Source organism: Nicotiana tomentosiformis, chromosome 2, assembly GCF_000390325.3.
Source record: "Nicotiana tomentosiformis chromosome 2, ASM39032v3, whole genome shotgun sequence".
Taxonomy (NCBI): domain Eukaryota; kingdom Viridiplantae; phylum Streptophyta; class Magnoliopsida; order Solanales; family Solanaceae; genus Nicotiana; species Nicotiana tomentosiformis.
In genome coordinates, this window is record NC_090813.1 from 159,926,827 (window position 1) to 159,953,172 (window position 26,346).

Here is a 26,346-nt window from a genome sequence, read left to right on the forward strand (position 1 = left end):
TCTCTTATGATACTTTCATATGGACACGGGAAAAGCCCCTTCCCTTCCTAGCCTTGGCTCTCACTTTCAAATTCCCGACCTCTTTCTAGCGCCGAAATTACCAGCACGCAGAGCAAGGACAGCATTGGCCGCTCGGCCACTGACCCAAATGGAAATCGGCGGATTAGACTCAGATGGCCGTGAATTTAGAAACGCGGACGAGATGTGGAGAGAAGAAGTAGGAGATGGTGACCACCAAAAGAAGTCTCAATGGTATAACAAAGGCATCAATTACTGGGAAGTAAGTTCCCTTTTTTTGCTTTATGTTATTTATACGCGTTCGGTTGTTGGTTTTTGTCTGTATAGAGATTTGTTCAATGAAATGAGATGAGAACCATGAGGTGTGAGGTTCATCCAAGCGAGATAAAACACGCTAGGTGATTTCTCCCTGTCTGTCTAAGTGTTTGTGAGTTACCCGGCTTGCCTGGTGGGAGTAGCAGGTACCTGATGGAATAGTTGAGTTACGCACCGACACTAGCCAACTGGAACTAAATGGATATTGAGGATTAATACAGCTAAACCTGACTAGCTTGTAATTTCTATGTGTTTACTTGATTTATCTCTGTTGGTATGTGAAGGGTGTGGAAGCCACAGTGGATGGTGTGCTAGGCGGATATGGGCATGTGAATGAGGCTGATATAAAGGCAAGTGAGGAATTTCTCAACACCATTTTGGCAGAAAGGTTCCTTGATGCTGGAAGAGGCCGCCATATTGTAGCTCTGGGTAGTCCATCCATTCTCTTTTATTCTTGGATCTTTTTCTGAAACAATGGAACATATTGGTAACTCAGTATGACATGTTAGCATACAAGATTAAATGTATTTCTTAAAAAAAGCTCCCCAAATTATTTGGATTTTTAGTAAAATATTTTCTAGGAATATGGTTTTTAGTGTTTATGCAACACATGATATGTGGGTTTAGCGCAAGTCATGGGTTCGAACTTTGATGCAGATAGAAGTCTGGTATTTAAGTGGAGAAGGGTAGAAGGCCGACCCTATTATCCGCCGAGTTCCACCCGTGCGCTATTGTCCTATTCAATCTTACTCGTTTTAATCAACATTTGGATGTTGTCGTCAACATTTAATATCTAGAAATATCATCAAATATTGCTCTCATACTCTTTATACACCTTCTACAATGACCACACATGAGGTACTTTTGTATCCAATATAACATTTAAAAATGATTCAAAAAATTATTTCGTAAGGGATAAATCATAGATTGTTTTTCATGGAAGACATTTTCCTCCACCCTAAATGCCACCCAAGACTAGAACTTTATACCATTGCTATCTTTACACTATTTGCTACAGGGTTAAGGTGAAGCTGCCTCTTTGAGTTAAAATGTTTTGACAAATTTCTTACTCCCTTTGTTTCATTTTATATGAAGCTCTTTACTTTTTAGACCGTTTAAAAAATAATAACACCTTTCTTTATTTGAAAACTCCATGTTCTTATAGTAAAATGCCATGGTATGTTTATGACTACTGGTTCTAAGGGTACTTTTGATATGTCCCAAATATATATATATATTTTTGTTAAACTCCGAGCCCAAGTAAACATTGGAATATAATAATGAAATGGGGGAGTATTAGACAAATTTATTTACTAAAGGAAACTCTTAAACTAACGGGTTACTTGGGTGGATGACCCCTTTTAAGTCTTCAATTGAGTAAATACTTTTCAAATAGGTGACGGTGTTATGAAGGATAGGGCAGCCCACTCTATTGAAATTGCCATGGTGGTTGATGAGTTGGATACTCCAGGTGGCACAAGGAAAAGCTCGAAGCTGCGTACAACTAATAGAATGTTAAGGGATTATTCGTGGGACCTTCCCTGAGAATTCTGTTAGACGTCAGAGTGTGTGTGAGAGTTTTAAAGTTTGTGATATGGGACCATTATGGATTATGCTAATTGTGAACCTCCTTCCTCCCTTATCTGCCTCTTCTCTATCTTTCTTCTTCTCTGCCTATTCTCCTCCTCTTCTTCTTCTTCTTCCTCTCTACTCTGACTGTTCTTCTGGTTCTATTTCTAAGTTTAACTTCGTTTATTGTATTTTCATTCCCTAAGATTACTGTAATTGTTCCGTAAATTTGATCAATAAAAGTCTGTATTGTTGTTGGGTTGATTGTGAATTAGTAGCAACTGCTAACATTGGTACTTTCATTGATTTAGCCTCACAATGGTTGACACTCGTTTACAGAAGTTAGATGACTCCATGAAGTAGGTTAGGGAAACTCAGCTCGAATTCAAGCACGAGATTCGTGAAGTTACTGCTTCGATGGCCAATCTTGATGCTAAGGTCGATTGCCATCAATGGAAAATTCAGGAGATCATTCTCATATCACTGCCTTGGGTAATCAGATCACTTCTTTCTTTGCTGAATCTAGTCGTTCTTGTCCTATTCAGGTTGATGTGACCCCACTGTGGCGGCGGTCGACCACCCAACTCTGCGCCATAAACCGGCACAGGTGAAATTTGGTCGTTTTTCGGGGGACAATCCAGAGGCTTGGGTCTTTCAAGCTAATCGCTATTTTGATTTCTACGGTATTGAAGCTGACCATCGACTCACCATTGCTTCATTTTATCTGGACGGTGAAGCTATTGCGTGGTATTGCTGCCTTTTTCGTAATAAGTAGTTAAGTGACTGGTCGGCTTTCTCTGAGAAATTAATGTCCCACTGCAAAAAGAGGTACCTATAGGAGCCGGAAGGACATTTGGCCAAACTCCAACAAGTGATGACGGTGGCCGCTTATCGGGCGAGTTTGAGGCAATAGTTACTGAAACTGTAGCCCTTCCAGATGCTATGATTTTAAATGGGTTCACTTCGGGCCTTAAACCTGAGATAAAGGATGATGTGCTAATTGCAAAGCCCAAAATATTAGATGAGGCAGTCCACTTTGCCCAATTGTATGAACATATGCTGCAGCGTGACCATGGGCCTTCTCGATCCAGTTGGCCCAGATCACAACCCCTTTTGCCTACTCCCACATCCGCATTACCCACTTCGTCTTCCCCCTTTTCACCTGTCTCTAGTCCTGCTTTAGCCATGCCTAAATTGCTTATCAACCGACTCTCTACATTAGAGCTTCGTGAACGCCGCGAGAAGGGCTTGTGTTTTTCCCGTGACAAAAAGTTTACCAATTACCCCCGGCCACAAATGCAAACCTTTCTCTCATTTTTTTATTGATATCCAATGAGCATTTGGAGACATCAGGCGTTTTCGACCCAACTATTTCTGATAAGGCTCTGGCCGAGCATCTTCAAGCCTTAGAAATGGAAGCTCGCTCCACCATTTCCTTTCACGCCCTTACTGGTGCTTATTCCGTGGCCACCTTATGCTTCTGGGGCCATATTCAAGGATCTCCTGTCCAGGTTCTCTTGGATGGGGCTAGTACCCATAACTTTGTGCAGACTCGAGTTGCTAAATTTCTTCAATTACCAGTGGAATCAACATATAGTTTTTCAGTTGTAGTCGGCAGCGGACAACGCCTTCGCTGTGGGTATTGTTCGATCTGTTCCTCTGACCATTCAAGGCCTTGAGCTCCTCCTCGATTTCTATGTTTTGCCTATGCACAGAGCTGATTTGGTCTTGGGTATATCATCATTGGCTACTCTAGGCCCCATTCTGACCGATTATGCGCAACACATATTCAAATTTCACCATGATGGTCCACGCATCCACTGGGACGAAGCCTTCCCTGTCCTTCAACCAATACAGCTTCAAAGTCTCTGCCGTTTGTATAACTCTGATTCTGTGGCATCTTATTATCACCTATGTTGCTCGGACTCTCCGAAAATGTTACCGGGTGCGTGTCGGATCCTCCAAAAATAGTGTATTTTTGGAGGATCCGACACGGGTGCGGCATCATTTTGGAGAGTCCGCGCAACATAGATTATCACCTTGCTTTGGTGTCTCATGACCCAGATAGTCCGCTTGCTTATCCATTAGATCTTAAGGAGCTTCTCGATGGATTTTCTGACATCTTTCAAAATCTATGTTCACTCCCACAGGATCACTCTATCCATTTGTTACCAAACTCCGGGCCTATTACTGTCAAACCTTACACGTACCCGTATTTTCAGAAGCGTGAAATAGAGCGCTTAGTGGATGCGATGTTGAAGGATGGTATAATTCATCCTAGTACCAGTCCATATTCTTCACCTGTCTTGTTGTTTCGCAAAAAGGATGGCACTTGGGCATTTTTGTGTGGATTATCGGGCTCTCAATGCCATTACAGTCCGAGATCGTTTTCCCATTCCTACTATCGATGAATTATTTGATGAACTTCATGGCTCGCAGTTATTCTCTAAGTTGGACTATTTGGCAGGTTACCACCAAATCCGTATGAAGGCTACCGATGCAGAAAAGATAGCCTTCCGCACACATGATGGTCACTATGAATTTTTGGTAATGCCCTTTGGTCTGTCGAATGCCCTTTCAACCTTACAGGCCTTAATGAATAAAGTATTCTGGCCTTATCTTCGCAAGTTCGTTTTGGTGTTTTTGATGATATCCTGGTATATAGTCCGTCATGGGAGCGTCATTTGGAGCATCTTTCTCTGGTGATGCAGCTGCTTCCTCACCACCAGTTGGTGGCTAAGCTAATTAAGTGTATCTTTGGCCAGTCTCATGTCGACTAACTTGGGGCATGTTTTATCTCCACAAGGACTCTGTGGATCCAGACAAGGTACTTGCAATTCAGCGATGGCTGCCGCCTCGGAATGTGAAGGAACTCCGTAACTTCCTTGGATTAGCTGGCTACTATAGGTGTTTTATTCGCCACTATGCTCAAGTGTCTAGCCCCCTGACATATTTGTTGTGAAAGGACTTCTTTGCTTGGACCTCTGATGTCCAAGCTGCTTTTGATAAATTGAAGGAACTATTGAGTTCCACACCTGTTCTTGTGTTACGTGATTTTTCCCTACCATTCCAGGTTGAAACAGACGCTTCGGGTACTGGTATTGGGGCTGTTTTAACATAGGCCGGCCACCCCATTACTTTCTATAGCCAAAAACTATGTCCTCGTATGCAAAAGGCCTCAGCTTACCACCGTGAGATGTATGCTATCACTCAAGCAGTCAGCAAATTGCGCCAGGATTTGTTAGGACATAGTTTTACCATTTTGACGGATCAGCAGTCTCTCGAGAACTTAACTGAGCAGGTCATTCAAACTCCGGAGCAACAACACTGTCTGTGTAAACCTGTGGGGTATGATTTCACTATTCTCTACCGTCCAGGCCGTCAAAATTTAGCAGCAGATGTTCTGTCTCGCACCCCTATGGCTTCCTTTTTAGCTTTATCCACTAGGACGTTTGATTTCATCACTACACTACAAGAGGCTAATCTGTCCCATGCGGTATTATTAGATTGGCAAGCAGCACTGCAGCAAGATTTAGCTACTGTTGCAGAGTTTTCCTTTCGTGACGGTTTAATTTTCCACAAGAATAGACTGGTGATACCATATGATTCTCCACTTCGTCTGCACTTGGTCCAAGAGTTCCATTCATCATTATTGGGTGGTCATGCTGGGGAGGCAAGAACATTTCATAGGTTGTCTTCTAATTTCTTTTGGAAAGGAATGAAAAAAGATGTCAAGACTTACGTTGCCTCTTGCCAAATTTGTCAACAGATGAAGGACTCGTCTCAATTACCTGGGGGCTTGTTGCAGCCCCTTCCAATCCCGGATATGTTATTCGAAGAAGTAGCCATGAACTTCATTACTTGCTTGCCTTCTTCGGAAGGCAAGGCGACCATCATGACGGTAATTGGCCGCTTGACCAAATATGGACACTTTGTGGCCTTACCCTCTAGTTTTTCAACACAACCAGTGGCTACTGCTTTTGTCAGCCGCGTCTTGAAGCTACATGGTACTTCTAGAGTGATTATCTCTATCTTGATCCAAGGTTCCAACATTCCTTTTGGAAAGAGATTCACAGACTTCAGGGTACCACTCTTGCTACCAGTACGCTTATCACCCTCAAACCGACGGCCAGTCAGAAGCTTTGAATAAATGCGTCAAAATGTACCTTCGTTGCTTTGTTGCGGATACACCCCATGATTGGGTTTCCATGTTACCATGGGCAGAATTTTGGTACAACACCTCCTATCAATCAGCTGGTATGACTCCTTTCCAAGCTCTATATGGTAGATAACCTCCTGCTATGGTTCGATATGTCTTGGGTGGCAGCTCAGATGATTTGGTGGAGAAATATATGACCCGCAGAGATGAGGTCTTGGGCATTTTGAAACTTAACTTATAGAAGGCACAAACGAGGATGAAAGAGGTAGTGGATTGCAAGAGGCGAGATGATCACTTTTTCGAGGGTGATTGGATTATGAGCTAGTAGCAGCTGCTAACAGATGACCCTTTTATTACATTAAAGAATTAAGAGGATATCAATTTTTCTTCTGTTGCTGTTTCATTTAAATTGATCTGTCATGGTTAATCAACCTCCTTCTTTAGTCGATTATCCCCTATTGTCTATATTCAACCCTCTTTATTGGTCATTTAGTTTATCAACCTCCTTCTTGGTTGATTATCAACCTATTGTCGATAATCGACCCTCCTTTTGGTATCACCTCCGTGGTTAATCATTAACCTATAGTCAATAAAATGACCTCCTTAGTGGTCGATCATCAACCTTCTTGGTCGTCTATCAACTTGTTGTCGCTACTCAACCTCCTTCTTGGTCGGTTGCCACCTCCTTCTTGGTGTAAAACATCATCTGTCTGAATGGCTAAGTAGCAGGGACATCAACCTAGGGTCGATAATTGACCTCCTTCTTGGTTGATTAAGGGCATTCCCTTAATTTTAAACTTCCGCGAAGAGAAAGAAAAAAGAAAATGAATGTCTTTTAATTAATTCAAGACTTACAGAGGGCGCATACACCAAATCTTCTCTAACTTGTGCAGCCTGTCTACACCTTAATACACAGTTTCCGAAGAACTTGAGCATTACTATTTTTCCTGAATGACTTACCAAAAAGCAATGACCTCCCAAATGCTGATTTTAAGTGCAGTGTATCATTTTTGACTTGTGATTGAACTTTAATACCTATTGGAACTCTTTGTTTGCTTCAAGTTGCAGAATTGACAGCAATTGTGTACCATATTGTCTAGTTTCTTGGTTTATAACGCGTGGACAGTTTGCTCCAATTGGTGCAGATTGTGGATCTGGCATTGGAAGGGTTACCAAGAATCTTCTTATACGATATTTCAATGAGGTATATACTTTCAATTTGAATAAAGTATATCTGATTTATCATCAAATAAGATATTCAAACAATTTGATCTTTTTGACAAGACATTCTGTTTAATCCCTCTAAAATGGCTATCTAGGCTAAAAACAGCAGACAACCAGATTGGACTTTGGCTTGAATGATAGATTTCAGGGTACTTATATTCCTAAGAAGATAGTAAAGAATCCTTGATTAAGCAGAAAACTAGAAGTGGGGGAGGAGGACTCCATGATTCACCTCAAGAGGTCCTAATGATTATCCTTGAAGCAAGTTTCTATAATGATTACTGCATTTGATATCTATGGAAATTGGGGGGGGGGGGGATCCATGTTTCACTCGTCAGTCACTACTAAATGAGTAAATGGATTGAATCAGTTGGTTGATATGAGAAAATTGCCTTTCGTTCAGCTTAAAGTTGTAAAACATGAACCAAGACAAATTATATTTCAAATAATCTTTTTTCCTTTTTCGGTATATGTCTATTGTATCTAACTTTTTGTGAATGCAATTGTTTGGACTTAGAATTCAGTTGTGCATATTATATAGGCATTGTCCCATTACCTAATATCTACATTTGCCATTGTAAAGATAAGAGAAAACATGTTAGTGACTTTGTTAAGTGTTATATGTTGGCAAATAATTTTGAGTCATCTAAGCTGGGTAGCTATGGAGTCGAATTCACCACTATGATTCTGAGGGCGTGATTCCTCAACTATAGATTCATTGGAGTTCTTCACGGGCTGTCCTAGTTTTGAGAGTGTTACAACTATTGTTACCTTTCTCAAACAAAGAAGAAGAACATGTTATGATTATTGGCATAGAAATAAATATAGAGTTTTGATTAAATAATCTAGCTAGAATAGGCCTGTATGTAAAGAAAGCAATGTACTGGGAGCTGGAGGAAACTTGTGAATAAGCTAAATATATTCGATAAAGGAAAGGAAATACTAATTTGTTTGGAACTGAGGCGTAGTTGTTGTTGTTGTAAAGGAAAGGAAGTGACAAGAGGTAAGGATAGATTTGATGTTGGTTGTTAGGTTGAGATGATGTATCTATGTACAAGAAGTAAAGATAGATTTGATGTTGTGTTGATAGGTTGAGATGATGTGTATATGCACAAATGTATGTCTATTTGTAGCTACTATGTTTTGGGTCTCAGCCTCTTTCTTTGTTGTACTCCGGATTCTTGTGAAATTTTAGCGCATCATGAATAATGTGCAAGTGGCTATTGGCTTGATCAACTGTTCATTCTATGTCTATGAGCGATGCTGCCTAATTGTCTGTGTCATATGTTCAGTCAGCAATAATCTATCCCATTTTTGTGGAGAGCAGTTATTGATTGTAGAATCGATCATTGATTAAAAGTAGTTTTATTAGTAATTTCAATTCTTCCCGTGCCCGGAGGTGGTTGTTCTATTTTGATCCATAATTGTACAACCACGTACAATCCAAGTTGTTGAGTCTTCGCCTAACCTGTACTCCATGAAAGCTCATTTGTCAACCATTCGGCTAGGCAGCTAAGGTCAACCTCTTGATCATCCAACTTTGCGATGGCAAGGCTGGGTGCACATTTTGATTTTTTGGAATTTTGGCATTAACACTTTGTCCCCGTAACCGCTTGAGAATTTAAAAAGTTGAAGAGTTCTGCCGTGTTTAACACCTAAATTTGGATATCATTGGCAATTACCAAAGGTTATGACTGGTCTTTTCGGAGTCTGCTCTTCCTAGGAATATTTGCTCCAGTGATTACCTTTTGAAACTCTCTATAAACTTTTGCAATTGTTATGACATATTCTCACCCCTTTATGTACTCTTTGCTTCATTGTTTTCCCCTTCTAACTAACCTTCGATCACCCTCATCAATGCCTTTAATTATCTTCCCTTTCTATCTAACTTTCAAATCATCCACTTCAATGGCTACCAGATAATCTCCTTTCTAAACCTTTCAAGAACCTGTAGCCTCCAACGCTTTAGTTCCTTTTCCGCAAACAGAAAAGCTTATATGTTGGGTCCCCTCATAGTAGATGATTTTGAGAAGGGATCTTCAGACAGACCATCTCTATGTCCTGTTTGCCCTATAACATCTCACGATCTCAATGGTTCACCATAAATAACTTCCCTATACATCTCAATGATTCTGTACTTCCGTAAGAATTCTAGTGACCGTGGGGATTGGCTTATTCATGGTGAGAAGGCCAAGGCAATGATTGAAAGAAACAAGAAATTTACGACATGGTACAATTCTCCCGTTATGACATCCTTATGGATATGAAACCAATCTTGTGTTTTTTTTGGATTTTTGTCTTTATTTCAATCAGCAACTTACTGCTTGTTTTGGAGTGATGGGACCTACTATAGAGAATGTGATAGCCATTATTTGGCTCTCAGCAGATGGAGATGAGGCTCTAGCTTTATGCGATTAAGTCTGAGGATATTAGTTTCCAACAACATCAACAACTAAGCCTTAGTCCCAGACAAGTTGGGTTCGCCTATATGAATCCTCACTGGTTATATTATTGCATATAAATTATCTCAGGCCAATAATATACAATATAAAATAATAATTAGAATAAAACTAAAAAGTACTAGAACCTTGATATAAGAAATAGTAAAAAGTACAAGAAGTTCTTTATATTTTCTACTGATGTATAAATCTCTGAAAGACTACACCTCCTATAAAAGCATAAGACGTAAAGTAAAAGTGCTAACATGACTAAAACATATTCTCAATTAGTAGGTCTCTCTTATATAGATCTTTTTCTTCCACTTTGCTGTATCTTTCGCTATTTTTGCATGGATCTCAAAAGATTGTAAGTCTTTCGAGATAACTTCCTTCTAAGTGATTTTAGGTTAACCTTGTCCTTTTTAACACCTTTACCCACCATGGTGTCACATCTATGCACTGGTGCATCTGGCGGTCAACGCAAGACATGACCAAACCATCTCAAGTGACATTGTCTCATTTCGATCATTTCTAATCTTGTCAAATCTTGTATGACTGCACATCATCTTGACATACGCATCTCTTCGACACTCATCTTGTGGATATGCAACACCTTAGTGGCCCAACATTCACTCACATATAACATTGCTGATCTTATAATTACTCTATAAAACTTACCTCTGACTTTCACAGGCATCCTTTTATTACATAATATCCCAGTAACACTTCTCCATTTTAGCAATTCGATTTTGATTATGTGTAACATCTTCATCTATCATTGCATTCTAAGGATATTAGTTGCCAAATTTCTAAATCGGCCTCCTCTCATTACTTGTTCTCGAATAACAAGCAAGACATTTTGGACATGCTCAGTGGCGGTGAGCATTAGACCTTCCTCTTCCACAGGCTCTGAAGTACTATGTTTGTATGAATTCCGTGGCTGTCATACTTGACTACAAGACTCTTTTACCCTTGCCCTTTTGCTTCTTTCCTTGCATTGTTCTAAAACAATTAGTAGACTCTTTGATGGCTCTAGCTCTGGATTACACATGTATTTTTCTCAAGTTCGATTCTTTAACCTTGCATGAGGAGCGAGATGAAAGCTACCCACTTATAGGATGCGTCGAGGTACCTAATTGCGAATCATTGGCTCAGTAAGCTGCCTCCTTGCTTCTTGATGGGAGAAAAAAGAGTCTAGGTGATTTCTTTTTCCGGAAAGGAAATACGATCATGTTTAGTAGAGGACAGGCGCAATTGCTTCCCAAGAGAAAGGCTCGCAAAAATTGTTATCAGTATACGAGCACGTTGATGGTTAGGGATCCCCTTTTGGGGTGTGAAATTGACGTCTCGACGAAATATAATTTTCATCGAACATGTATTCGTCAATGTTAATACCAATTTGGCCCGATTCAAAGTGTGTTGAGAAGCTATTCTTTGCAGAGTGGCTTAATAGGCTAAATACTATGGCTGATGTAGACATAGTGGCAATGTTCAGCTTTAAGAGAGTGAGTTCCTTTCAAGATCTGGCATTTCCTACCATGTTGGTGAGGCAGTAAGTATAAGCTTTGCTAGTCAAAGCCATATTCCCTGTCTGCACTGGCTCAACTCATATATGGACATATCAAATTGAAGAACCATGGGTTTTAAAGAAGCAAACAGTGTTATCAAAGGCGAAAAGCGCAAAAAAGCTCTAAGGTCCGTTGGGACTTTAAGCGCAAAGCGCAAATAAAGCGTGGGCTTTAATGAAAAAAGGCGCAACTGGAGAAAAAGTAAAAATATGTATATGTAGTCCAAGACTAATAATTATAAGCATGAAAAACAAATATATGGACAAAGAAATTGGGAAAAAATTATGATAAAGTGAAATATTAATTGTTTAATGTCGTCTTTTCATGATTGCACTCATTGGCAAGGAATAGTATGCCTTAGAGCCTTGATGCGATACTAAAGCGCCCACAAGGCGAGGCGAATCGCTCAACATGTTTTTAGGGCTTAAGCGAGCCTTTAACAACACTGGAAGCAAATGCATTGGTTGCCACCCCTTTTAGACCCAAGGCTTCTTTTCTTCTGCCAAAATAAGATTCTTTGTCTTTCTCATGCATTCCGGTACTTACCCATCTTGTTGACCCCATATATTTAGCGTCTCGCAGCAAGAACATCCTCTCCATCATTTGTTATTGATGTTGACAATTTTAAGCATCTCTTTGGTGGAGTTTTGGCAGGATCATTATGTAGGCATACTAGACAGTCACACTGCTGCTGCTTGAATTATTACTTTTGCCCCTCCTGCATTGGGGAATTTAAAACGACCTCTACCCGAAGTTGATTTGGCTGCAACAGCTAGGTGATTGGACCATCCGACTATTTGTTGTTAAACAGAATCATTGCCATGTCACTCATTTGTTACACCCTGTTCTTGAGGCTTGCTCCCTGCTAAAAGATCTTCCTCTCTGTCAAAGAAATCGGGAGTTCTAATTTCAGGCGCAAGTTTCTTCTCTCCTGCTCTTAAGGCCCAATTTCCCACTACCGTCCAATGAGTTGATGGAAAATTATCCCCTTCTACTGGTCCTCTTGTCCCTGGTAGCTCTCCTTCTAGTGTTATTAAAAGTCATCTCTTCATCGTTTGAAGTGCAAAGTGAGGGGTTATCGTTTCATGGGCGAACTTTATTGAAGAGAGCACTTCAAACAATGACGCACAAAGTGATCCCAACAAGAAACAGTCAGCTCTTCGAATCTCAACTTTGAAGAGTTGGATTAATATTGACATTTTTGTATATTTGGGTACTGAGATTATTTATTTAAACTGCAATTTGATCATTATAGTACTTAATTCATATGTGTAACATCGTGAATTGTGCATTTCACTTCAAAGAAGCATGCGCTGCACATCTCGCTTTTCGCTTCAAGCCCCATGGATCTTGTCGCTTTCTTGCGCTTTTCACTGTTAATAAAACTGTTCCTTCTCTATCTGCTTGAGTTAGTGAACTGGTATATGCATGGCCCTATTCCATGAACAAAGTGCTGTGGACGCTATGAAGTCTGTTTTAATCAGGATTACATCTTGCATCTTCCACACTGCATTTACAATTGAAATGGTCATATAGAGTATAGCTTCTGATATTCTCAGTGATAGCCTTTTAACTATAAGCCTATAAGGCCAACAAAGAGCATGAACAACTCAGCAAGTTTGAGTCGAAACGGTAGGCAGACCGTCAGAGCAAGATGCCACTGTATTCTTGTTCCGTGAGTAGTTTTATTGGTGCTAACTGTTAAAAACATACTTGAAACCTTGATGGCTGAAGAGTCAGTTGATGATGCATAATCTAGGACTGTTCTGAAGTTAGGTTACAGGAAAGCTTAACAATTAGCAGAGAGGAAAGGTTTTGCTTGTAGTTGTAGATGGACAAATGATCATACCCTGTTTTATTATTGCTTTCTATTAACTGTTGACAATATTCCGGTTTCATTATTCATGCTACACGGAAAAAAGAAATGAAGGACCAAAAAGTAACCATCATCCTTGGATGCTTGTGATTGTTACGAAGTTACCTAATTCCTTTTTGTTATTTTTGTTTCTTGCGAAATAATACATTATGAAACTAGGCTGCGAATTGTGTGTAAACTTATAATGGATTTGCACATCGCATTTCAAATTGGGGGACTTATCAGACACTGGGTTGCTCAAGGTGGGCATCCTTCTCCTCTTTTTGTTTTATTGGACTTCTTTTGGAGAAGAAGTTTGGTAAATGCTATAATTACTGTGGGATGCAGTGTACATTTGCAATAAGTCTTGATTGATGTTTTTAGTTTAAGCTCTTCACACTTGATTGCTTTGTCCTGGTCCCAAGGATGATTCTGTAATATTTAGTTTCCTAGCATGTAGTCTTTTCTTGAATACAGGGGCACTTTTCCACACCCACCCTATAGTCACATGGCATATATATGCAACATATATTCTGCCCACCATTTTACACCATAATTTACTGCTGCCATCTCGTCTAAATGGCTGTGGTTTCTTCACAAACATGGTAAATGGCTTCACCTACTTAAGAAACTTTTATTCCTCAGATTTACCTGCAGTTAATATTCCTTTGACAAAAATTTGACATGTTCGTTTTTTCATCAGGTCGACCTTCTAGAGCCTGTATCACATTTTTTGGAATCAGCCCGGGTAAATTTGGCTCCTGAAAATTTAATGGTGTCAGAGTTGCACAAAGCTGCCAATTTTTATTGTGTTCCACTCCAGGTACAAGTTGCTGCCTTTTCACTAAAAAAGTTATTCCCTTTTTGCTATTATCTGCTTATAGAACTCATTTATGAAAGCATAATAATTGATATTTGATATTTGACTAACATTAATTATTGCATTAAAGTTAGGTAGATTTATATTGTCAAGTCAATAACTTGGTGATGATAAAAGTGCAAAACATAGGAGTATAAATAAACCAAAATATTATTAAAATAATACCGGTTCCACTAAAAAATAAGGAATTTCTAAAAACAAGAGATGAATAAAACAAGTATCCGTTGTAGGCATATAATACATAAATAAAAGTGTCCCCTCTAACATATTAAGATTTTAGATGTGGTGGTTACACAATTAAACATGGTGCTAGAGTCAGTAAAGGTCCTAGGTTCGAACTTACAGCTACCTGTCGACAAAAATATTTCCACGTGCATATCTCATTAAGAATAATCAGACCTCCACATGATGCGGAATGTTGTAGGCATATACAACGAATTTCTCCTCTTTAACAATTAAATTTTTAAAGAAGTGGTCACACAATTTAACAGTTTGGATTTATACAAAAAAAGTTGGAATGTAAAAGAACCATTTACTGTTTGCTCGGTTCCTAATTCATTCGGTAGATTCTCGTGGATCTGCCTGCTGAATTTTATATCATGATCTCCGAATAGCAACAATCCTACTATTCTCCTACGATTTTAGTCTGCAAAGATATCACCAAGCTGCAACCTCATCAGAATCAGGTGATAAAAGAAATTTTATCCCGTAATTATTTCTTTATCCGAGCCTCCTAGGTACAACTAGTGCTTGTGGAGAGAACGATATTTTGACGTTTCTGCTGGATTGTTGAATTTGAGATTTCAGTAATGGCATGGCTGGTGTTGTTTTCACTTATATGAGTACGTTTCAAACATTGAAGTATCATCAACATTATCATGGTCCAAACAACAAAATAAATATGGTAGTACAAGATTTAGTACATTGCTTTTAGGATTTCCAGCTTTCATCAGATAACATTATCAATAATGTCTTGGTGGCCTCATCTGGACAGGAAAGTTAGGGGCCATATAAAGGCAAGTTAGGATTCAATTGTAGAGGGCACCTTTTCGGTTAAAGTCTATGGGGACAAAACCGTGTCGTTCCAAAGACTTGCAAGAGTTAACAATACCTTGGCAGTTGGACTGAGGTCGTTACAAGTGGTGTTAGAGCTAGTAACCCCCTTAGTATGATGGTCGGAAAAACCTCAGCGAGGAGCCGAGTCTCTAAGGGAGGGGGAGTCGGTGTAACAGCCCATGAGCCATTGGCGGTTGAAATTGAAAGAAGGTTCATGGTGAAGCTTGACAAATCTCATATCAGGATGGGAAGTGAAAGCTAGGGGCCATATGAGGGTGAGTTCATGATTCAACTGTTGAGCCGCATTTAGCCAGAGGGACAAAATAGTGAGGCCTCAAAGTTGGGCCTTAAGGGACAGTACCTTGGCAGTTGGGCTTGAGCCTTTACACTCATCTTAATCCAAGAGTGTACTAGTGCGTTAATAACTATTTCGACATTCAGAATTTGCCTTTCTTCAGCGAATGCAATTGGGGAGGTTAAGACCATCACATCCCATAATTTGGTAAATCTGATAAAGAACACCTTAGCAACAGTGCAAACTCATATAGATGCTTCTTGCTACCGTCATAGGTTCAAAATTCTTAATGCTTGTAACTCATCCTTCCTTGATATGATTGTTTGAAGGAAGCATTGGCCCTCTTTTAAACTTTTCCAGTGGCTTGAAAAGAACGGACGGTCTCCATAGCATTTCGTTTGACCGAGCTTTGACAAAGTGAAACCATTAGGACCAATATCCACATCATAGAGCATTATCTTGCTTAAAAGTTTAAGCAAAACACAGCCCTTATGGATCATGCAATCACTGACCCGTCTAACCTCCGCGTTTGTGGGAAGTAGGACATATATCTAATTTAAGTTTTTTTTTTCACTCACCTCTTCAGTCATCAAATTGGAAACATGTTGCTTTCTACATTTATCTTTTCTTTTCCCTAGGTGATGCATAGGCAGCAGGTGATTTACTTTAACAATGCAGCTGTTTGTTTCTCCATGTAATCAGTCTCAAAATCAGGTGAAAAGAAGGAAGAATTAGTGGTAGGAGGTCCTATGATCAATCAGTATCTCTTGAGACATGGTCATTTCAAGTAATGAAGTCCTTATTGCGGTAGCTATCCCTTAGCATTTGATACTATGATTTCTGGAAGCAGAGAACAGAGAACAGAGACAATAGTATGCTATTCAGATTAAAAAATTTTAAAAAAAAGAAGACAATAGTATGCTGTGTTGTAACTTCTGCTGAGAACAAAATTGATTCCCCATTTTGCGGTGTGAAGAAAGAAAATAGATATTTTCCTTTTTAAACTGTTTCTTCTGTTTTGTTCTCCAAAGAACCATTTGCTGCTAGACAGAGATTTCAGGGAATTACGTTTTTAAAGAGATTCCTTTAGGCTTTTTCCATACATATCTCAAAATTCAGTTATTTCTAGTCATAGCGTGTCATCATGATGCATTCAAAACTTATTGCTGATCCATTGAGCTTAAGAACGAATCTCACTAGCACACCATATCAACCTCTGGTCATATCACTTTCTCTTATCTTCGAATGATTTCATTCGAAACAGTATGTATATTGAGTGAAACATTTTTCACGGTAAATAAATATGCAGCGCGTGCGCACACACACACACAAATGTATATGCATATAAATTTGAAACTTAAACTGAAACATTAGCTTATTGCAATTCATAGTATCTGTCACATGCTTATGGTTTGGGTGTTTTAAAGGTAAGTCTAGTGTGTTTATCTGACTCGTGCTTGCACTTTGTTTCCACATATTTGAATTAGAAAGATTACCGTGGTTTTGGTTAGTGTCTTACTTCACTTTTAGGCTGTTGCTTACTCATTGTTTTCCCTTTTCTTTTTTCTTCAAGGAATTTACCCCTGATGCTGAAAGATATGATGTTATTTGGGTTCAGTGGTGTATTGGGCATCTTGCAGATGATGACTTCATTTCATTCTTCAAGAGAGCAAAGGTGAAGTGATCTTCTAAAATGAAGTTCTATTAGGGCTCGATTGTAATAAGTAGCTATTGCACTATTCATTATGTTCATGATCCAGTACAATGTGAATATTTTGCAAGCTACATTAGCTTATGAAACATGGGCAGTAGTGCCAAAAAGCAACAAGGTCTACACGGCGAAGCAAAAACCTGAAGCGAAACACAAGCTCCTTTTGAATTGAAAATAACAATTTAGAGAAAATTTAAAAAATACAGAACATATTTAAATCTATTACTATAAAATAATCATATTACAATTAAAATAACTAATCTCAGCATCCAATATAAATAAATCCAACTCTTTAAAGTTGAGATTGAAAGAACATAGCTCTTCTTGTTTGGATCATTTTGCGCGTATTTTTGAAGCATGCACTTCTATGAAGCGCATGGCTTCACCCATGAAGTGATTCGCACATTGCTTTAACTGACAAAGCAATTGCTTTTAATAACACTAAAACATCATAGTTTTATTCTTTATAAAAATCTATTTTCCTGATCAAGAAAATCTTTTTAAAACTGTGATTGATTGAGCTTGCAACAACTTTTTATCCCGAGCCAACAGGCTATGCCATGTAGTAGATTTAGTTTCTGCTATAGCTTTGTTTCTGCAGGTTACTGCAACTTCCACTGTAGGCAACCGATAACCATGTATTCTACCATTTCTGAAACTAAAAGCTAGGATTCATTTTATGCTAGAGTGTCAGGGAGAATGCTTCCAAGTACTTGTTTTTCCACCCCGTAGCATAGCAAGTGATCCGTGGTCAGACAGGACCTTAGTACTTTCTTTGCTGCTATTCTCAACAATATGAACTTTTGGATTACTTAGCTCTCCATCCTTATATCCAGTGCGATTGAGAGAATGCGACTGGGCTTTTTTAGCTGCTAGGATTTTCACATCCACCACAATCTCGATATCCTCTTCATTCAACAATTTGTCAACAACCTTCTCAACAATATATCCTACTTGATTGCAGTCCCTATCGCTATCAGTAGAATGCCAGCTTGTGAACAATCTATACTTACTTCCGTGGCATGACCTTTTTTTTTTTTTTTGAAAAGGTAAAGCAGCAGAACTATTGTGCTGTGGTTACATCCCAGCAAAAAAGACAAGAAAGAAAGTAAAACCATTTCTGGCTATGTAGTGAATGTAGAAAGTCTAACAGGGTTTCAAATTCATTTATAATTTCCAATGTATAACAAAGTAAATCACAAAAAATATATTCTGATTTAATTTTCAGAGTAGAGCTAACCTTCAAAGCATGTTCTGTTTCTTTCTTTCCATTGGCTCCACCATTCTATCTTTGCTGTTTTAGACATGCCCTTCCTGCTCCGATATTTTAGCCAAACTGAGGCAGACATGGCATAGCCCATTGCAGCCCTGATATGTTTCAAAACATCTGCCAAACTTGTGCTGCCATTGTGCATGTTTTTCAGCCTTATAGTTAGAGATTTTGCATCTTCTTCTTTGTTTTCCTTACGCCTGGGATGTATACCCATAGCCGGGTCATGAAACATATTCTTGTGCATTTTATAAGCTTTTGTTGTTTTACTTGTTTAGAAAAATAGGTAAATTCTAATGAGATTTAGTTGTTTAGCTGACTGGGGTATGTAGTTGGAATATGAGACCTGAATCATTCTGTTATAAGATCTCTTTAAGTTATGCACGGGGATAGAGAACAAAGTACTTCTGCTCTCTGTGTTGCAAAGGCCATAGATCTCTCTTATGACTGGCATAATTGACCTGCATCAAGATCGAGATGAAAAAAAAACACGATTCTTTTGATATAACTTACACTTTTGATTAAGGAAAGCTCGTGCTCCTCCCTCTACCTCTTTTTTAAGTAAAATCTATTTGTTATCTAATATGAAAGAGCTGCTTGATCATATCGGATACCTGATAACTCATTGCCCATAAGTTTGTCCACTATAATGGTCTCGGCGAACATCATCTTAAAGATGCTTATCTCAGGTACTAGTACTTATTCCTTTATAACGCCCAAAATGTGTAATCCGAAAGAGTTACCTTATCAAAAAAAGTGTAATGCTAAAGAGTTATACTTGTTATATTTTTTTATCTTTATCTGTTTTCTGTTTTGGTTGCTTTTATCAAGGATTGACAGCTGTGTGAGGGACATGGATTTTCTGAACTTTAGTTTTGTAATAGAATACCTGACATGTTTACTTGTTCTCAATTAAACCACATCTGATTTTTTCTTTTCTCCGATAAAGCAGTTAAACAGTTTGTTTTTATTCTATTTTTCATCTAGGTCGGCTTGAAACCTGGTGGACTTTTTGTTCTAAAAGAGAACATTGCAAAAACAGGTATCATCTCTTTGACTTCTCTGTTATGTGGAAATTAGTATCACCTACTTCCTTCTCGTGTTATGTTATTTCATCAAGTTGGGCACGATTTTCGGTTCTGTTGCACTTTTTATAAAAGTATAAAACTTGAAAGGGAACTCTTATGTTTTTAAAATGATAAGTGTAAAACAACGATAAGACTCTTGGTGTTTTAACCAACAAGTGAAAGAGACACTCGTTAAAAGTAAAGCACACAAGTAGAAAAACTCTCTTAACATATAGAAATAGAGTAATTATATCATAACATTTGCTATTAGCATTACTAATCAAAAAATCCAAAATAGTGATAATATCTATCCTGACAACTACAATTAGCAATTTGATTTAAAAAATTCCATGAAGATTAACTTCAATCCCAATACTTACCCTTTCAAAAAAACAAAAGACCACTTTAACCCCAATTTTAATTAATTGGCTATAAAAGATCAATCTTTTGAGATCATATTTAACTGCTATAGTAACAATACTAAATATCATGTGCCAAAATCTTCACCCACCTTGATAGCAGAACTCATATTGAGGAAATCCCAGTGAGCCCTAATGTGTTTCCATAAACAGAGACCGAGAAGGAAGGAGTTGGTTTGGTCATCCAAGGATTGAGAAGCCCGTACTTGGTGCTGATTACACCTCTCCTTACTGCGGTTTTTACTTCTTGATTGAACCTCCGGATCCATTTGCTCAACAAGATGGTGTTATGAGTCTTCAAATCTCCGAGTCCCAAACCTTCTAGTTTCTTGATTTTCGTGTCAGTCTTCCAATTGCCCAAATTTTAAGACTTCTCCTTATTCCCTTGCCATGGAAGTCTGCACGGATTTTCTCCGAACTCTTAGCTAGCGTTTGGCCATAGATTCCCAAATTTGTTTTAAAAAATATGATTTGGGTGAAGTTTGGTTTGAAGATGAAAATCTGTTTGGATATCATTTTCCCAAACATATTTCACTTTTTTTTCTGAAAAAACATGAAACGTGACTTGTACCCATAAGTTCTAAAAACTATCAAAAATACCCAACAATACCAAACAAACAAACTTGCTAATCATGTATATGCAGAACCTTCATCAATGCCATTCATTATCATTATCACAAACCATAGTCTTGAACATAGATAAGTTTGGCACAAAATCATTATTTTTATAATGAACTACATAATACACTATCCTAAAACCATAACCTGATATTTTAATATCAAGTGCTAATAACACAATCACTAGCTACAACAATTCGTTAAATTGTAATAATATTACAAGATTTACCAGTCCAAAAAAAATGATAGTAACTATCTAGTTGATTAGTTGGGTCATAATAGATGGAGCGTTTTTTTATAAAATACAAAAGTTTGGGGTAATTTTTAAAATTGTTAAAAAATTCAAAGGTAATATTTTTGGCCAAAAACAGGTGTAGAGCTAGATTTGGGATTTGGAAAATTTGTTTTCAAAATCTGCCAAAATATGGATAAAATCTATAAACAAACAGGTTTTGCCAAAAATATTTTGACAAAAACTTGGCAAAATCTATGGCCAAACGGGGGCTTAGACGCCTGTACGAGCATGGGGAAAAGAGCTATGATGTATGTGGGTAAAGAATCCAACATACTGTTGATGAGAACCAATCTATCTCCCAATGAAAGATATGGTCGAATCCAACATACTGTTGATGAGAACCAATCTACCTCCCAATGAAATATACGGTCTTGTCCAATTTGACAACTTTTTGCATTTCTCCAAAATATCATCCCAGATTTGATTTCCCACCTAGTGAAGCCCCAAATAGTTCGTAGGGAGTGAACCAATGTTGCAGCCCATAATATCTGCCAGCAAATGCATATTGGTGACAGCATGCTTATGACTCTTTAATAAGTTAATGTGAAACCCTGAAACAACCTCAAAATTCACAAGACTCAGTCTCAGATAAAGGACTTGATCTACCTCTGTGTCACATGAGATTAAAGTGTCGTCTACTTAGAGAATATGGGAGGTGCAGGGTTCGTGTAGCCCTCTATACCCTACTGAAAATCCCGTAATCCAACTATTTTGCACTGCTGAGTATTGAAACCTTCCATCACAAGTATAAAGAGAAACCCAGAAAGGGTGATAGAGAATCACCTTGTCTCAGGGCCATTTTTGTGGGAAATAATCTGTGAGGACCATGAGGAAAATTATTGATAATCACAGATAATCTGACTATGGAAATGCACCAACAAATCCATTTGATACATTTATTGCCGAAACCCATGTCCTTTAGCAATTTAAGAAAAGAAGCATATTGTTTAAGATTCCATGTTTTAAAATACATCTTGTCTGCAGGTATATCAGTTCCTTTACAAAAATAGAGAATTGGTCGTAAATGTATTATAGTTTAAAACAGCAATTGCAGGGAAATTGATCCTACAGTGAAAGGACGTAAGGTGATTGTTCAGAATATCCCTGCTTTCCGTAATGTCTGGTCCATATTATTGTTTGGTTGGGCATCATACAGTTTCCATTTGTTTACTGTGCTGAGCTTTAGTTTTTGTTTCTTGATTTGATGAATTTCTAGTTAGAGCTGAGTAAGTTCTTGACTCCAGTTTTCTGATGTTATGGGACGTATATATAATGATTGAGTTGTAATGATATGCAAATTAACTGAAGTATGTAACCTATTTTAAGGATTTGTCTTGGACAAAGAAGATAAGAGCATCACAAGATCAGATTCATACTTTAAGGAGCTGTTCAATCAATGTGGACTATACATCTACAAGATGAAGGTAAAGATGAAGCCTTTACTTCTAGTTCATGTGCCATAAGGGAAGTCTTGAGAAAAAAGGGAAAGTTTATGTGTCCTATTTTCCATGTCATTGGAATTTTTTATTACTTAGCTTGTACAGTGCTTAGGTTGTAACTTTTAGGAAAAGAATGTTTTCTTCTAATGGTTTCGGTGCATCATTTTGTCCCTCTTTCTATAAGACGGAGGTGACAAACACAGCATTACTTCCATCTCATGTGCCATATGAAAATCATGATTTTCTTCCATGGTCACTAACTTTGTTACTTGGTTTTAGTAGTGCATAACATTTTAACTGTCACAAGATGATAAATTTCTTCAGATGGGAGCATAATTTTGTTTCGTCTCTGCTGATTCCCATTAGCAGCAAACATTTTCATTTTCTCTGCGCTTTTAGCAAGTATTGCATTCCCCTTTAACCCTTTATCTTGTGAAGCTGATCTGTTTCCATGATAGAAGCATGGCGATATTTTAGATTTATTTCTTATTTATGACCAACTTGATGTCTTCGATAAAGAAGAGGGCAGGCCCTCTCTGATATCACCATTGCATTAGACTATGATCCAAAGAAGACTAAACAAAAGGGCAGCCCGGTGCACTAAGCTCCCGCTATGTGCGGGGTCCAGGGAAGGGCCAAGCCACAAGGGTATATTGTATGCAGCCTTATCCTGCATTTATGCAAGAGGCTGTTTCCACGACTCGAACCCGTGATGTCCTGGTCACATGGCAACAACTTTACCAGTTACGCCGAGGCTCCCCTCCATCCAAAGAAGGCTATGAAACGATAAATACTAAAAGAACATCCTACTAATAACAATTAGTGGAGTTCAGAAGCTTAAAAGAATGTTATCAAAGATTTTAGTGACACTACTTTTAGTAACTAACATGCTGAACTACAAACAACAACAACAAACCCAGTATGCTCCCAACAGGAGGATGAGGAGGAGGAGAGGAGGAGGAGAGGAGGAGAGAGGGAGATAAAGGATAAGTAGTACCAAATAATAGCAATAAGGAATACAATACCTGAGGCGAAAAAAACCATAACTAAGAAACTCCCTACTAACCTTCTACCCTGATCTTCGACCTCCACCCCCTCCTATCAAAGGTCATGTCCTCAGTGAGCTGAAGCAGCGCCATGTCCTGCCTAATCACCTCTCCCAAGTACTTCTTAGGCCTACCTCAATCTCGCCATGGCCAACCTCTCACACCTCCTAACAGGTGCATCAATGCTTCTCCTCTTAACATGTCCGAACCATCTCAGCCTCGACTCCCGCGTCTTGTCCTCCACGGACGCTACTCCCACTCTGTCCCGGATAGCTTCATTCTTAATCTTATCTCTCATGGTACGCCCACACATCTATCTCAACATACTCATCTCTGCTACTTTCATCTTCTGCACGTGGAAATTCTTGATTGGCCAACACTCAGCCCCATACAGCATAATCGGTCGAACCACCACTCTATAAAACTTACCCTTAAGTCTTGGCGACACATTCTTATCACATAAAACACCGGAAGCGAGCCTCCATTTCATCCATCCCGCTCCGATGCGATGTGCGACATCTTCGTCAATCTCCCCGTTACCTTGGATAATAGACCCAAGATACTTAAAACTAGCTCTCTTAGGGATAACTTGAGCATCAAGCTTTACCTCTACATCTGTTTCATGGGTCCCGTCACTGAATTTGCACTCCAAGTATTCTATTTTGGTTCTGCTCAACTTGAAACCTTTAGACTCCAAGGTCTATCTCCAAACCTCCAACCTCGCGTTAACTCCGTTTCACGTCTCGTCAATCAACACTATATCATCGGCAAATAGCATGCACCAAGACACCTCCCCTTGGATGTGTCATGACAGTACATCCATCGCCAAGGCAAATAAAAACGGGCTAAGAGCCGATCCCTAGTACCGCCCCATCACAGCAGGGCTCCCACAATTCTCACCCGAGTCTTAGCACCATCATACATATCCTTAATCACCCTAATGTACGCTACCGGAACACCGCTAGCCTCCAAACAACCTCCACATAACCTCACTCGGAACTTTATCGTACGCTTACTTAAGGTCAATGAACACCATATGCAAGTCCTTCTTCCTCTCCCTATACCGCTCCACTAATCTCCTTACCAGATGAATCGCTTCCGTAGTCGAACGCCCTGGCATGAATCCAAATTGATTCTCGGAAATAGACACGCACCTCCTCACCCTGGCCTCCACCATTCTCTCCCAAACCTTCATAGTGTGTGACTCAACAGCTTGATACCCCTGTAATTGTTGCAATTTTGGATATCACCCTTGTTCTTGTACAACAGAACCATCGTACTCCACCTCCATTCATCGGACGTCTTCTTCGTTCTTAAATAACATTAAACAACCCAGTGAGCCACTCCAAGCCTGCTCGCCCCGCGCTCTTCCAGAATTCCACCGGGATTTCGTCTGGCCCGTCGCTCTGCCCCTGCACATCTTACGCATCGCCCCTTCCACCTCCTCTACTTTAATCCGCCTACAGTTTCCAAAATCTCGCCGACTCTCGGAGTGCTCTAACTCACCCAGCACAATGCTTCTATCCCTCTCCTCGTTCAACGTAAGTATGTCTGCCATCTTCTTCTAATAAGTGCCTCGTCCATCAATACTTTGCCATCCTCGTCCTCGATGTGCTTGACTTGGTCAGAACATGCTGAACTACTGTTAATTATTATTTGGAAATCGTAAATGACCTTATGGAGTCGGGAAATGTGAAAGAATGATATTCAGAATTTGTGTGCCTATCTTTTTGGGTCTAAAATTCTAACTGGTATTATCATTTGGAACTCCTACATGGCCTTTCTCTTCAAGCTTGATAATCAAGCTTCTGCTTTAGTTGGTGTTTTTTTCCATAATAAAATTGATGGGTGCTTATTTCCCCCCTGTTGTAATCTTTGTGGTAGTACCTTGTGGTTCTGAATTTGCTTATAATTTTTCTTACCCCGCATCAGCTTTGGAGAATGAAATATGAACGTGATTCCTAAATCTTTTCTCTCGAGTATCCTCATCTAGATACAATAATAATATTAGCTAAATTGTAGTTGGAAGTGTGTAACGCTACTTCTAATATGTCTCGTCTCCCTGAAAGGTACAATTCATTTTTGCTCTAACGATAGACTTTACTTTGTCAGGATCAAAAAGGATTTCCAGATGAATTATTTGCTGTGAAGATGTATGCATTGACTACTGAGATGCCAAGGCAAGGTAATAAACCTAGACCTAAACGGACAACTAATAGACCTGCTATCATCAGATGATGAATATCACATTGGTGTGTAAATCATTGTTTGGTTTTACTAACTTTGGATGAAGTAATTCATAGGTTATTTGTTTTTAGGTCGCATGTATGCGAGTTCTGTCAATGTTAGGTTATTGCTTTTGGATATAAGTTATATACATTGATAGTGAAGAGATTTGTTGTGCACTTTAGCTTATTATAGGTTACTTCTTATGTTGAATTATTTATGCAACCACTTTTGTATCAATGTATTCTTCTGTTCTTGTATGGTTAAAAGACCCAAAGAAAAAAGAAACGGGTTTGCTTTTCTTTTATGCAATTCAAGTTGAAGGATGAAAAAATAATTAACCTGAAATTTGACCAAGGTACAGGCACTTAAAATCCAACAGCTAATAATGTGTGTATACAAAAGAAAGTGTTTATTACCATTTTGCCTTAAACATCTTGAAGACCTTGTTTCCCAATTTATGATGTGATAACTGGCTGAAGCGTCTTGTACAATTAGATTATAAAATACTTCGAATATTTATTAATACAACTAATCGCAGAGAAGGATTCACTTATTATTAGTGCAAATGATTTTTTGAAATAATGTTCAAATTTTTAGGGAACAAGATCTAATCTCGTCAAGTGGGCTTATTTTATTATCTGAAGTTAGAGTTATAAGTTCTAATTCGAAGTTTTCTTTGAAATTACATTTTTTTTATCGTACCCATTTTCTGGAAAAGTAAGCAAGTGGTTTTGAAATAAAGGAAAAAAGAAATGAATTTTAAGAATGCGACAAGTTTACTAAATCGAACGGTTTCTTTTTAAATTTGAATCGTCCACCTTTGTTGATTTTAGTTACCTGTTAAAAAAAAAAAAATAGTAATCGTCAATTAATTT

General features: G+C 38.6%; 1 protein-coding gene across 2 annotated transcripts; it reads left to right on the plus strand.

Moving 5' to 3' along the window:
• LOC104118695 (alpha N-terminal protein methyltransferase 1) lies at positions 1 to 25,728 on the plus strand. 2 transcript variants are annotated; one of them, XM_009629999.4, is made up of 8 exons: positions 1 to 280; positions 618 to 762; positions 7,207 to 7,265; positions 13,850 to 13,969; positions 16,951 to 17,052; positions 19,346 to 19,400; positions 22,084 to 22,181; positions 25,355 to 25,728. In XM_009629999.4, exons 1-8 carry the CDS (start codon positions 20 to 22, stop codon positions 25,478 to 25,480), a joined length of 966 nt encoding a protein of 321 aa, XP_009628294.1. In that variant the 5' UTR covers positions 1 to 19; the 3' UTR covers positions 25,481 to 25,728. The 2 variants fall into 2 exon arrangements, with proteins under 2 accessions (XP_009628294.1, XP_033508050.1); XM_033652159.2 differs by lacking the exons at positions 22,084 to 22,181; positions 25,355 to 25,728 and adding an exon at positions 21,742 to 21,782.
• The last annotated feature ends 618 nt before the right edge of the window (positions 25,729 to 26,346 follow it).

Bases quoted from the DNA above. Each gene is read 5' to 3' on its own strand.
- LOC104118695 (XM_009629999.4), top strand. From the start codon at position 20: ATGGACACGGGAAAAGCCCCTTCCCTTCCTAGCCTTGGCTCTCACTTT. The intron at 281-617 runs GTAAGTTCCCTT...TGGTATGTGAAG, and splicing joins AAGGCATCAATTACTGGGAA to GGTGTGGAAGCCACAGTGGA. The intron at 17,053-19,345 runs GTGAAGTGATCT...TTTTTCATCTAG, and splicing joins CATTCTTCAAGAGAGCAAAG to GTCGGCTTGAAACCTGGTGG.